General features: G+C 42.3%; 1 protein-coding gene across 14 annotated transcripts in view; it reads right to left on the reverse strand.

The window, feature by feature from the left end:
• LOC118096387 (hexokinase HKDC1) overlaps nt 1–12968 on the reverse strand; it is a 36937-nt gene extending 23969 nt beyond the window's left edge. For 11 of the 14 annotated variants that reach the window (XR_009557621.1, XR_009557622.1, XR_009557623.1 and 8 more), the window contains exons 1-4: nt 8920–12807; nt 3110–3272; nt 1886–2034; nt 545–664 (exon numbers count right to left, since the gene is read on the reverse strand). Coding sequence is in view for 4 of the 14 variants with exons in the window: in XM_035138146.2 (XP_034994037.1) it covers nt 545–664; nt 1886–2034; nt 3110–3272; nt 8920–8982 (495 nt within the window). In the remaining 10 variants the exon portion in view is untranslated. Of the gene's footprint in view, nt 1–544; nt 665–1885; nt 2035–3109; nt 3273–4749; nt 4890–8919; nt 12809–12842 lie in introns of those variants that run through there. The other 3 variants (XM_060274934.1, XM_060274935.1, XM_060274936.1) reach the window with 3 other exon arrangements.
• Nucleotides 12969–13006: the final 38 nt, after the last annotated feature.

Consider the following 13006-nt stretch of genomic DNA (forward strand, 5'->3'; position numbering starts at 1 on the left):
GCCTCCCTTCATCAAAACATTAATCAAAAATGCATACAAAAATTTGTACATCAGGAGATATATGATGCTGATGAATTTTTGAAAGGATTTAAAAATGGAAATGAGGATAACTGACTCGGAAAACAAAAAACTGAAGGAAACTGAAATTGAAATTGTCTATCCCTATGCATTTTCAGGTTTTTCCAAGGCAGCAGGACTCATATTTCCTGCTTTCCAAGTCCCATGCAGTGCCTTGTCCTAGTATTCTTGTCTCTGCACATCTGCTATTCCCATCCCATCACACTCTCAGCCCCTGAGTTTTAGAAACAAGAATTGTACACCTATTTTATATACTTAGTGTCACAACCAGCAGATATAATGCACACTTTTGCAAAGCTATATTCTCTGCATAATGAATTCTATACCTTCCTATCATGGGCAAAGTGGCATTTCACAAGAGCCCCTGCTGCTTCCTAATAGCAGCCTCTCAGCTCTGGAGCTCTTGGTTAATAATTTGGGAGAGGATTCACCCTAGTCACAAAACCATGACAAACATTGGTCTTACCTCCTCTAATTTTCTCTGTATATAAGGAAAAGATAGGGTAAAGCCAAGAGGAAATTTCTTATGCTTTATATTCTTCGTCTCCATGAAGTCTGCAAGGCAGTCAGCTACATACTGAAACAGCTGCATCAAAATAGGGGGGAAATGTGAGTTATTATATAGTACCTACTAGAATACAATGCAGGCTCTGTACAGCTCCAATGGAATAGGAGATAAAGCAATGCCTATAAATAACAATGCAGTGGTACCTCTACTTACGAATTTAATGCGTTCCGAAAGCACATTTGTAAGTAGAAAAAAATTGTAAGTCGAATCCCATAGGAACGCATTGGGAGAAAAAATTCGTAAGTAGAAGCAACCCTATCTAAAAATTCGTAAGTAGAAAAAATCCTATCTAAACCGCATCCAAGATGGCGGACGGAGCTCTATTCGTAAGTAGAAACATTCGTAAGTAGAGTTATTCGTAAGTAGAGGTACCACTGTGGTTATATTTTCTATTCAATATGATAACAAAAAAAGCCTAAGGTACATTATCACAAGGTCAGCATAAATGAGGCTGCATTCAGAGTAGGGTTGTCATATGTCCAGAATTTATTGGAATATTGCTCTTGGAATCAGTGTCTGGGCTGAAATCAGCAGAAATGTCATATGGCACCGCATGTCGGCAGCCATTTTTGGCAATTTTACTGAAAAAAAGGCACAAAAACAACCATTTTGTTGTTGTTCCATTTTTGCCCAAAAAAGCTCAACAACCTTTGCTTCCAGATTTTCACTTATTGAAACATGGCAACCCTAATTCAGAGGGTACTTTATCTCATCTTCCCAACAGTTTCTTACCTGTCAGTTTTCATGTTTTGTGTAATCTTTCACACAATGTGAAACCCACTTTTGGAAATCTAGTGGAATCTAGCAGAATTCCCTCAATTCCCTCTTAATTTTCTCCAGAAAAATAAAATCTGTTTGCAACTCTATTAACTTGGAGAACCTCGGGAAGTTTGTGCTCTGTAGCTTCCTTGTGGTTTTCACTGATACCCATGTGATGAAATTTGGGACAGTATCCTGGCATACTGTTATTTCCTGCCATTTAAAATTTAGTACAGTGTGGCAGTTTATCAGCATGTGGCAGCCATGATTTGGTTGACTTTTGGTTTGGTTGACTTTTAGTAAGTCATGCTCATTTCCACATGCAGCTGCCATCTGTTGAGGTGCTCTGAATTCTTGAAGAAAGTTGTATGCTTTGGGAGCTTGCAAATATGAAAACTAAAATTGGCTAATATGATCTTTTTATGTCTTAGAATACATTCTTCACAGAGAGCATGTTTCAGAGGAAGATACGCTACTTACATCAGTCCCACTCCCATGGATGATTTCTTGAGGTGTTGGATAGAATTGACTCTCCATTTGAACATTTTGCTTCCCATTTTCAGACACTTTGACCTTTAGGACTCTGAATCGGGAGCCCCCAAGGTCTAAAGCAAGAAATTCACCCTTTTCTGTAACACAAACAACAGGTAGAAATGGTTGGGTCTTCCAAACTTCAGGTAACTGCATCAGAGCCCAAGCAGCGTCTCAGTAGAGAGATCAGACATGGGCATTGGTGCCATTCTTACTATATATATTTTAAAAGCCAAATATTCTAGAAACTCAGCTGTACATATGATTAAAAGATTTCTCCAGAAGCATTTCCACCAGGCATCTAGCATTATGCTACGTAGCATACCATATGTCACAGTAGCGAAATGGTTCTCCCAAAGTTACAATTCTCAGCAACTGGCATTCAGAGACATACTGCCTCTGGCAGTCCAAAATGCACACAGGCAAAAGATGATCAGAGACATAGTTTCATAAAATTGCAGAGTTGGACGGGACCCTGGGGGGGGTCATCTAGGCCAACCCCCTGCAATGCAGGAATCTCAGCGTAAAAAACAATTGTGCGTTGTCTGGTTCTTACAGATCGTCTAATGCATTTATACTATATGGTTGATATTAGAGCAGAGATGGGGAACCAGTGACCCTTCAGATGTTGATGGACTCCCATCTCCAGGCTGGCATGCAGCAACCGAAGGCAAGTAACCTGTTCCAACTCTGGTGCATTGCCATTTCTGCCCTAAATTAGAGGACACAGGATCTTGGTTTTCCTTCATTGTGCTTTAACTGCCTACTTATACAATCCTGGAATTCATTTCACCTCTTTTGAGGGAGATGGGGAAGATAGGTACGGTAGCTGCAGCCTCCCCTCACACTGCCTATTTGCTCTCTGCTTTGGCTTGGGAAATCTCAGCGGCGCTATCATGAACCATCCTCTTAAAATTAACAAAATAAGAAGAGCCCTGCTGGACCGGGCCCAAGGTCCATCTGGTCCAACATCCTCCGACCAGATGCCCATGAGATGCCTTCAAGCAGGACATGTGTCTCCCCACTTGTGATTAACAGCAACAGTTATCCAGAGGCGTTCTGCCTTGGATCATCGCCATTGTAGTTAGTATCATCGCCATTGTAGTTAGTAGCCATCGATAGCCTCATTGCTATCGTTGATAATAGCAGGAGGAATGCAAAACAGCTGCTTACCTGTGCCATCAGGAATGGACCGCACAAACGTTGGCAGCATTTTTAGTGTGGCTGTTGGATTGGTGTCTCTTGCCAGGCCTTTCACCATCTCTGCCTGGAAACGGGCCATCAAATCAAGGAGAACGTCATCAGAGAGACGCATGTGGTACAAGTACCGATCAACCTGGGGCAAGAGATTCAAGATTTTTTTACTAATTGTTATTATGAATAATTATGTGTTTATTTCATAAAATTTACCGTATATACAGCTTGGTTGTGTGTGTGTGTGTTTGTTTTTTTAAAAAAACACATCTTAAAGCAGTTTTCCCTTGCAGAAGGGTGGCCTCTTTTTTGTGCACTGACTAGTAGTGGCACACATGCAAGAATACATGCACACATCCTATGTACGCAGACCTGCGCTTGCAACCTCAATGGTGTACACTCCATCAACAACCCATATCTGCCCAAAGAAACTTCAAAATGCAAGTTGCTACTAGGAACAGAAAGGGCAAGAAATTCCTTGTGCTACCGGTAGTTGCCCTTGCTTTGGAAAAGAAAAACCATGAGCCAAGCAAGCTATGTAAACCCTGCAATATTTTTGTTCAATATAGTGTTACTAGATATTCTTCAAAGTCCATGTTCCCTGAGTTTGCTACCATTCTGCACTGTAGCAGTGATGCTTATAAACTGTTTTTTTATATATATTCTCCCACCACCTGCTTTTAACCCACCCACCACCCATGTAGGGCTGCATAGAAACCCTAGATTTCAAACACATTTTCCCTCCAAAGAGGCCAAGCATCAGCTTAGCAACTATGTAAAAGTCCCATCACATGGTCTGGGGGCTAAGCAGGGAAAGGGGAGGCTTGGTAGCGGTGGCAAACAGCAGCAGCAGGAGCACTTGTTGGCAACAGTGGCCCCAAGGTGGGATCACACTGAAGTTTGGCATTGGCCCTGCACCTCCTTGACAATACAGTCATACCTCGGTTTAAGTACACCTCGGTTTGAGTATTTTCAGTTTAAGTACTCCACGGACCTGTCTGGAACGTATTAATCCACTTTCCATTACTTTCAGTGGGAAAGTTCGCTTCAGGTTAAGCACACTTCAGGTTAAGTACGACTTCCGGAACCAATTACACTCATACCTCAGGTTAAGTATGCTTCAGGTTGAGTACTCCGTGGACCCGTCTGGAACAGATTAATCCACTTTCCATTACTTTCAATGGGAAAGTTCGCTTCAGGTTAAGTACACTTCAGGTTAAGTACAGACTTCCGGAACCAATTGTGTTTGTAAACCGCGGTACCACTGTATATTTTTCTTTCTCTATTCCACCCTCTTATTTTTGTTATGTTTCACATTTTTTATTGCCTTGGAAACTTACTTCTTCATGACCGTTCAGTTGGTCCTAATGGAGGTTATTGCCCTCATGTCATTCCCCCCATTTATGGATTGATTGAGCTATCTTGTCACTTTTATCTGTGTCAACAATAATCCTGCTTCCCACTTAACTGAGTTGTTGACATCCGAACCCTTGGGTAAATAACCAGGCCAATCCAATGAACAGAGGTCAGATCAGAGAGAATGCTTTGTCTTCCCTTCCTCCCTTCAACCGTCCTCCCAAATTCATTTCCAAATATTTTTCAGAAAATCCAGTTCTTACTGAGAGGCATGGCAGTGGGGAGGGAGATCCAAGGAACGGTCTTAGAAACATTTTCCTCTTAGCAGCAGGGGATTAGCACTGACAAAACGGCTACCGTCAATGGCATCTGTCTGTCTCAGGAGACAAATGGAGAAGCGTACCTTTGGGAGTGAAGTGAAACTGTTGGAAGGTTGCACCTCTAGAAAAAGAGGTGCCAGAACCCACCATAAACTTCTCCCAGCTAGGTGGGGAGAAGTCCTGCCTCTGGGGATTTAAAATGGGAACGCGTGATAAACCTAGAAGACTGTGGGACTGCCGACAAAACAGAGATGGTGAGGTACTATGGTAGCAAAGTGAAAATAAGCCACTGAGACATGATTTAGCCCAAATTAAGGATGTTGTTGATGCTGTCTAATTCAAGAGAGGTTGGCACAGGCTTGAAATCAACAGGCAATCAGTGGGTTTCCTTTGGTCCAAAGGTAAGCACAGCTGTTTTGTTAGGACTTGAAAGAGGCCCATTTTGTGAATTCCGTTGCACTAGGAATGTGTGGCATTCAACATACCATGTCAGAGCGAAAAGCTAGCTTTATATCAACAATCTATGCTAAATTAAATTATATTTTAACGGCTACAAGTACCATTGAGGTAGAATGGATGTGAGAGACAGTAGTCTGGTGCATGAGTAAAACTAGCCATGTGAGTGACCTAATGGGAAGGGAATTCTATTTACAAGGGTGTTGAACAAATAGGTCTGTTCCGTACTCAGCCAGCCAGCAACTGTAGTGCTGGGGCACATTTGAGGACATATTGCCCCTTCCTTGTTCCCTTTGGAAACCAAATGAGCAGAAATGATTCACCGGGCTTCCATGTCAACACAGGAAACCTATCTGACGCTGCCAAGAGTCGGGAGGACCCTGGATAAGGCAGTAATGTGGTCACTGAAGTATTGGGGAGAATAGATGTATTGCCTCTGTGCACAGCTGCAAGCTTATGGGAGCTTCTAGATAAGCTGTTTCTTGAGCATTCATCCTGATTTGTTTGACAGCATTGGCTATCTAATGAGTGTTTCTTCTGATTTGTTTGTGAGGCGATTAGATGATGTTATGTCAAGGCAAGTATTGTTGCACACTTTCCGGTACATTTCCCAATCACTTTCCTTCTTGCAGAAAGTCTGATCTTTTGGGGAAGGGGGTTTGTTGCACAAGGTCTCCCAAACAAGTACAATTCTGCAACCTCAGATTGCTGGTATGGGCTTGAATCCCACCCAAAAATGGCATCGATGAGCCCAGAAGGGGGCCATCTTAATGACCCTCACTTTCTGTGTTAAACTTCAGAGCTGCGTTTGAGATGCCTGACAGTGGTCTGTATCCAGATCCCACAGTTTATTCACTATGTAGGGATGGGAAAGGAATTTGGTTCAGCTAGGATTTTAACATGAACCTTCCAAATTGACCCTTTCCAAAACCATATGTGAACCAAAACATGGTTTTTCTTTGAATTTAGTGCTTCTCCAACTAAATAGTGTGGACAAAGATTACATACAAAAATGTGTAAATTGGCAGAAATTTACAATAAAATGCTGATGAGTGTTAACACATTGTTAACAAAGGGGGAGGGGCAAAACTGAACTTACAACTAGAAAATGAGAAACTGAGTGAAACCAAGAGAAACCAAAATTGATATTCTGTGCTAGGCATGAGTTTGGGTATCATTCAAAAGATATTACATTGAAATGGGAGATTTAATCATAGTCATACTTAACCTTTGTAAAGTATTTCGTGTTCAAAGTAACTCACATGCATTATTTTGCTGTAAAAGTTAGCACGTTTACCGCATACTGTACTGCAGATGGAGCGACTGAGGACAGGTGGCTTGCTTAAAGCTACATAGTGAGTTTATGGACGAAGCAAGATTTTAAATATTTGATGGTTTACTGTGGTTTCATAATTTGTTGGAAGCTGCCCAGAGTGGATGTCAGCATTAATAATAATACTATCATCATCACCATCACCATCAAACTGGGGTTTTTCTATATCCACTTAATAAGCCCCACTGAACTCAACAAGACTTCTGTGTAAATATGTGTAGGACTCCACCGCCGTTTTTGCTACACTAGACCAACGGTCTCTAAATATAAAAATCCCACAAGATCTTTTAAATTGGTCTGAGCTAATGTACCACAGAAAGGAAAAAAAAAATACAACATTTTACCAGTGTTACTTGACAACCTTTAAGCTTAGGAAATGTTTAAGGCCTACTCTACCAACAGACTGGGGGTTTACCTCAGCAGCCTTTATTTATTGATGGTGGCAGGGCCCAAAGCTGGTAATAATTAATATATTACAAGATATATCTAGGATTACAAATTAGCCATGTTCCCATTAACTATTTTGTTGTGTTATCTAGAAGGAAAAGTTGGGACGTGTGCTCTTGAAGGCAGCACTAATCTCCAGTGTGGTGCTGTTAAGTTTAGCAAGCAACTGCTCCTAAAGACCAAACAACACATGGCAGCAACAGAGCTGTATGTTGAAAACTGGGCCTTCCCCGAAGTGCATATCAAGCAGGGGAAAATGTCTAATGAAGAGGGTATGTAGGTTGCAGCGGCTTCACCCTCCTCACTGCCTCTTCCCCACAAGATTCTCGTTCTGCCGAGCCAAGGATCAGAGTTCAGCTGAGGAGAAAAAGCAGCTGAAAGAGCAGACTGTGGTCAAACAGGGGAGGTATAGCAGATACACATGCACCCCCTTTTCTTCTAGAAATTAAATCCACTTCAGACCACACATTATGCGCAGTTGGGGCAGACCCAAATGTCATCTACAGCAGCCGTCCCATCAGGTGATAGACAATGCCAAGGAGAAAGATGGGACCACAGAGCCTCTCTATCAGCTCTGCTGGTAGACCCACAATTTTTGGCTCCTCCTCTCCTTCAATTATTTCCATTCCAGCTGCTCATTACAAATTTAGACCCAACGCCTGGATTTGCTTTTTTCCCCTCCTCCCTTCCAATCCCTTTTCCGTTCGTGTCGTGTCTTTTTAAGATTGTAGGTCTGAGGGCAAGGGGCTGCCTTTATTGATTACATTTTTTAAAGTCGCTCAGGTAGCTTTCTGGCTGGAAAAAGGAATACTGTACAAAGACCCATCCAATACATTTTGCTATCTGAGGCAAAGGACAAAGTGAAGCTTCCTCCATTTCAATATAGAAGCTGCTTAGCCTTTTTTTGACACCAGTGATGGGACAGCCTCCTCCACAGGGCAGGGGACACAGGCAGTCAATGTGTGTAATAGAAATGTAATAAAATAAACCATCAATGTTTAAAAAAAAATTTTTACAAGACTGATCATCTTGTTTTTTAAAAAGTGCATTTTATGTTAAGGTACACATTTTCTCCTAACAAATCCATTGACTCATATTTACAAGATAGGGAAATTACTTCACTTAGCCATTGTCTGAAGAGATTAGGGCACATGTTGTGTGACAACCTACCCGTAATTCTAGGAATTCTTTTATGATGATGGGAGAATGACTAAAAGGCATTCTTCCACCAGGGGGGGGTGGACAGGAGAGAAGAGCAGAGGTCTCAGAGAATGATGGAAGGCTAATAACACGACCTTAGAAAGACACATCACGGAACTAGATCTAAGTGTCTTTCCCAGATTGATAAAATAACTAATGCTATGTTTAACTAAACCTCTAGGTTTAAGTTATAGCCCATTTGATTATTAAAAGAATTATTGTAGTAGTAGTAATTTTCCTGGGTGTTTTCTAAAAATATTTATTTATTTATTTCTGCCTGTTTACCCATGGGAAGAAAACTGCAGCTTTGTCCTCATATAAAACGTTAGTATTAAAATGTGACTGCAAATCCAGATTTAGCAGCTCTAGCCTTCCACAGTTCCATTATAGGGACAGTCCGTTGTTGTTAAATCATTCTAGCTTAGGTGTATTTGTCACAGATTCTGAACTTTGCTTGCACCAAGATTCCTTTCCTGAGATATTTTTTTTCCACCTATGAGAGTGCAATTAAATTAAAAATAGCGGAACAAACTCACCCTCTGCCAATTTTTGCTAAATGTATGTTGTAACTACATACACAAAACTTTCTTCTTCTTTTAATGACAACCCACAAATCAAAAACAATTCTCTTATTTAAAGTAGCTGATGTCAAAACAGCAAGCCCAGCCAACTCTTACCTTTTTGATCTGGTCCTCTTTTAGTTTTGTGAAATAAAACGACACTAAGTGTACAGCAAACATTTTTCTCTATTGCCTCAGTATTGACGAAACGGCTGTGAGCAACTAACTCCTGATCTCATTCATATACTATGAGGCCAGCAAAACTCACTTGCTAGGGACATTTGCCAGCAGAGATGTTAATAAGAAACCCCAGAGCAGCGAGTCCTAAACAAGTCCATTCAGTGTACTGTAGTTGGTTCAATGATTAATCTCCAGCCTCTTGCTCTCTCCTCCTTCCTCTCCCTCCCTCCCTCTCTCTCTCTCTCACACAGAAGTCCCTCCTACCACCAATTGATATAGTCTAATACTGAACAGGTGGCTAACTGCCAAGAGCAGAGAAAATGAAACAATTAGCTACTGGCCCAATTTGGAAATGTTTTACTCCTGAACAAACCAGTTGCTATGGGTGCCTCTTTGCTTAACTGAAACCCAGCACGATCTTCCACAGCATGGCACACATTCAGTAGGGGAAAAGTAGTAAAAACAAGCCACTTCAATGGGCATTGTATCACTTAGAAACATCGCTGGGAATGGCATGGGAATAAAGGACACTTTCCTTCCCAGCCACCCAGCCACTTGGCACTCTGCAGCATTGCAAAGTGCATTTTCCCAGTCTACTACATTCTCATCCCATCTGGGCAAGTCTTTGCAATAATTTGCCTGTGGGCTCTCAAGTGCCAGTCTTCTGCCACACAACCCCCAGATCTCAAAGAGTTTGAGAAAGGAAGAGCGGTGAAAAAAAATATGTATTTTTCAACCATGCACTGATGCTTAGGAGCTGCCATAGCAGAGTGAAGTAACATGGCTGTTAAGATCTTGGACAGCAACAGATGCAAAAGGTGCCTTGCTTATTGCTGGAAATCGTCCACTAAACACAAAGAGCTGAGCTGTGTAGTACTCTGACAGAGGCGTAATGGACATCACAAGCACTCAACCTCAGGTTCAACGTATCCTGTGGTTATAATGCTGAATGTTCATAACCAAGGAGGTGGATCTATCTAGGGAGCAGCAGCCTCAGTTGCATCTTCCGGCATGACCGATCCCCAACCTCCTATAGCTAGTGAAGTTTCTGAAGCTGAAATAACTTCACAAGAAATAGAAGAGCCCAAAAAGCATGGCGCCAGTACAGCTTGTGAGTTTTGTTTACCGGAATTTGCCGCTAGCTGAACTAGATCTGTCTCTAGCGGATGGCTGCTAGACAAGGTATACCCGAGAAAGCTTTCCTAGCCCTAGATTAGCTCTGCTTAGTAAGTAAAACGCCACCCCCTCAGGCTGATGCCTAGCATATGCAACGGTAAAGAATATTATAACATAAGAAGAGAGCTGCTGGATCAGGCCAGTGGTCCAGCTAATGCAGCATCCTGTTCATACAATCATAGAGTTGGAAGGGGCCACAAGGGTCATCTAGTCCAACCCCCTGCAATGCAGGACTTTTTGTCCAGTGTGGAGCTTGAACCCACGACCCTGAGATTAAGAGCCCCATGCTCTACCGACTGAGCTACCAAGGTGGTTCTCACAGTAGCCTACCAGATACCTCTGGGAAGCCTGCAAGCGGAGAAGAGCACAGCACTTTCTGCACTTGTGATTTCCAGCAACTGACATTCGGAGACTCCACTGCAACTGCTCTCAGCCTCTTCACAATTGCACACAGAAAGAACAATGGAATCATTGTCCATCAGTGGCACCATTATCCTCCGTTCCCCCGTACCCTCAATTAAAAGGCCAGCAGCTACAGAGTGCTGAACAATGGCAGCACAGCAATGTCATCCTTGTTCAGATGACCTCCTGGAAAACGACTAATGGGGAAACGGCAGTGGGGGAAGACGTGCTGGTCTTCAACGGACGAGTCTGCACCCACTACTGCCTGACCAAAGGTGGATATGAGAGCAGTCAAAAATTAAGACCTGGGTCCCCTAATGCGTATTTACATTAAAGGAGAATCCTCAGTCTGTAAAATTAAGACTGCAAAAAATATGTTCCTCCCGATTTTGCTTCCGTAGCTTGCCACCATCCCAAGGTCTCTGCTTTCCCACCTGACACACCACTTTACGAACCTATTGCAACTTTGTACATAAAAGTTCAGGCCCTGCTCCTTTCTTTCCACTGCACCAGGCAGGTTCCCTGGCACTTCTATTGCCACTTCTCCAGTCACCTACAGTGCCCAGTCTCTTATTCTGTGGTCCCAAAGTATTTTGAAGACAGGGAGAACTTGGATGGGGAGACAATAACACCCAACAGCATGCCAACACACTATCTCAAACACAGCCTCCAGACCACAGGAACATAATAACATGCATGACACTCCCATTTAACTCTTGTATAACCTCAAAGAGGCCACAGGAGTGCTTTAAAGCAAAAAGAGAGAATGGTGATTCATATGGTCACCTGGTAGCAATTCTTTCCACAGGGGATTAGACTAGTTCAATGCAAGCCTTCTGTATTAGCACTACAAACAGGAGATAATTTCAGGAGGGAGCTGTTAAATTGCGTTTCTTACACAGTCAACCTTGGAGAGGAGATTAGTCTTTACTACTTGTCTCCTTTCCACAAAATACTTGGCATTCATTCATCTCCCCCACAGCAAAATCAAGGTTCCAAAATTTGCCTACTGCGCCAGTCTACACACCCCAATTTTATTAAATCCTAAAATGTCATTCAGATTAATAACATGTGGAGAATTCTGTCCTGAGCTAGCTAGCTCCAGAACTTGTTAGCAGAGGATTAGTGCAGTAGTACACCCTATTCATTTAGAAGATCATGTGAACCCAGTTAACTCTTCATCGAGTCTAATTGTATCCACATCATTAGTGTGGAAGTAAACTTTCGTCCAAATCAGCCTTAGAAACGCTTGAGCAAACTTCAGAGTGATTATAACAGTTACTATGGAGACACTATGGGAACACGCAGCAAATTAAAGGAAATGCTAATCTCAGCAAAAATCAAAAGAATGTCCCAGTTTGTGCTCTGCTCCTTAAAGGCTCACAACTCAAAACCCAAGATTTCATTTTGGACTTCGCAAGCGCACAGCTCCAGTGCTTTCTTGTCTACGGGACATCCTGAGCCATTCAAATGTCACACAGCCACAATCTCAAGGTCACATGGAAGGGAGCCACAGCCAACTCTGACTGCCGCAATCAACAAAGTTCATTCTTGAAATATGTACTACAGCAATAAATGATAAGCCTACGGTATCAGCTTCAAGTAGCCACTGTGCCCTTCCATGGAGCAAAGTTCTCCCTTTCCAAGTCTGCTTCTGTGCAAGTATTACAACATGGGCAGCATCAACCCGTTAACTGCTAGGGTGCGAGTGTTCAGAGAATGAAAGCCTCAATTCTAAAGGCACTTTCCACTAAATGTAGTTTGCCCTTTCACAGAGAAATATTATATAGATTTTCTTCGTACTTCATTTGAGAGTACTGAAAATTATTTTCAAAAAAAGACACCGTGAGATAGAATAATGACCTTTCCTCCAAAGCACTCTTCCAAAGAATGCAACTTATCTCCTTCCTGTGAAGGACAATTAAAAAGTATGGGTTGGGTGTCCTATCTGAGGGTGTTACAAGTCAAAAGACCTTTCTACTAATCTGATTTCTAGTGAAGCTGTTTATCTGCTGAACTATGTACCTCCTCGAACGAGATGGATGACCAACTGCAGAGGTAGGTTGCATTATTAGAAAAATATGCATGTGATGTGACTCACTGGCGTTGAGCTATTGGAGGTTCAGTGTTGAAACAAAGATGTGTGCTCCCTTTGGATCAACGTAATGGTTTGGGGTAGCATGACATTCACAGAATATGCTTGCTGCAAACTTTACACTTATAATGACGCCTACTACTTCAGCTCCAAGCCCAATAAAGTTCATGTAGCTGCATTTACTCACATTCATCTCTTGTGGTATTATGTTTTCCTCTCCTCCTGTTCTCACCCACCTGCCCCAATCAGGAATAGTGTGCTGTACTGCAGTTCTCTCAATCCATGGCCATTAACTTCGCTGAGGCTGATGGGAGATGCAGTTCACAATAACTGGAAGCCAAGACTCTATGT

The sequence above is a fragment of the Zootoca vivipara genome, chromosome 5 (genome assembly GCF_963506605.1).
Source record: "Zootoca vivipara chromosome 5, rZooViv1.1, whole genome shotgun sequence".
Lineage (NCBI taxonomy): Eukaryota > Metazoa > Chordata > Lepidosauria > Squamata > Lacertidae > Zootoca > Zootoca vivipara.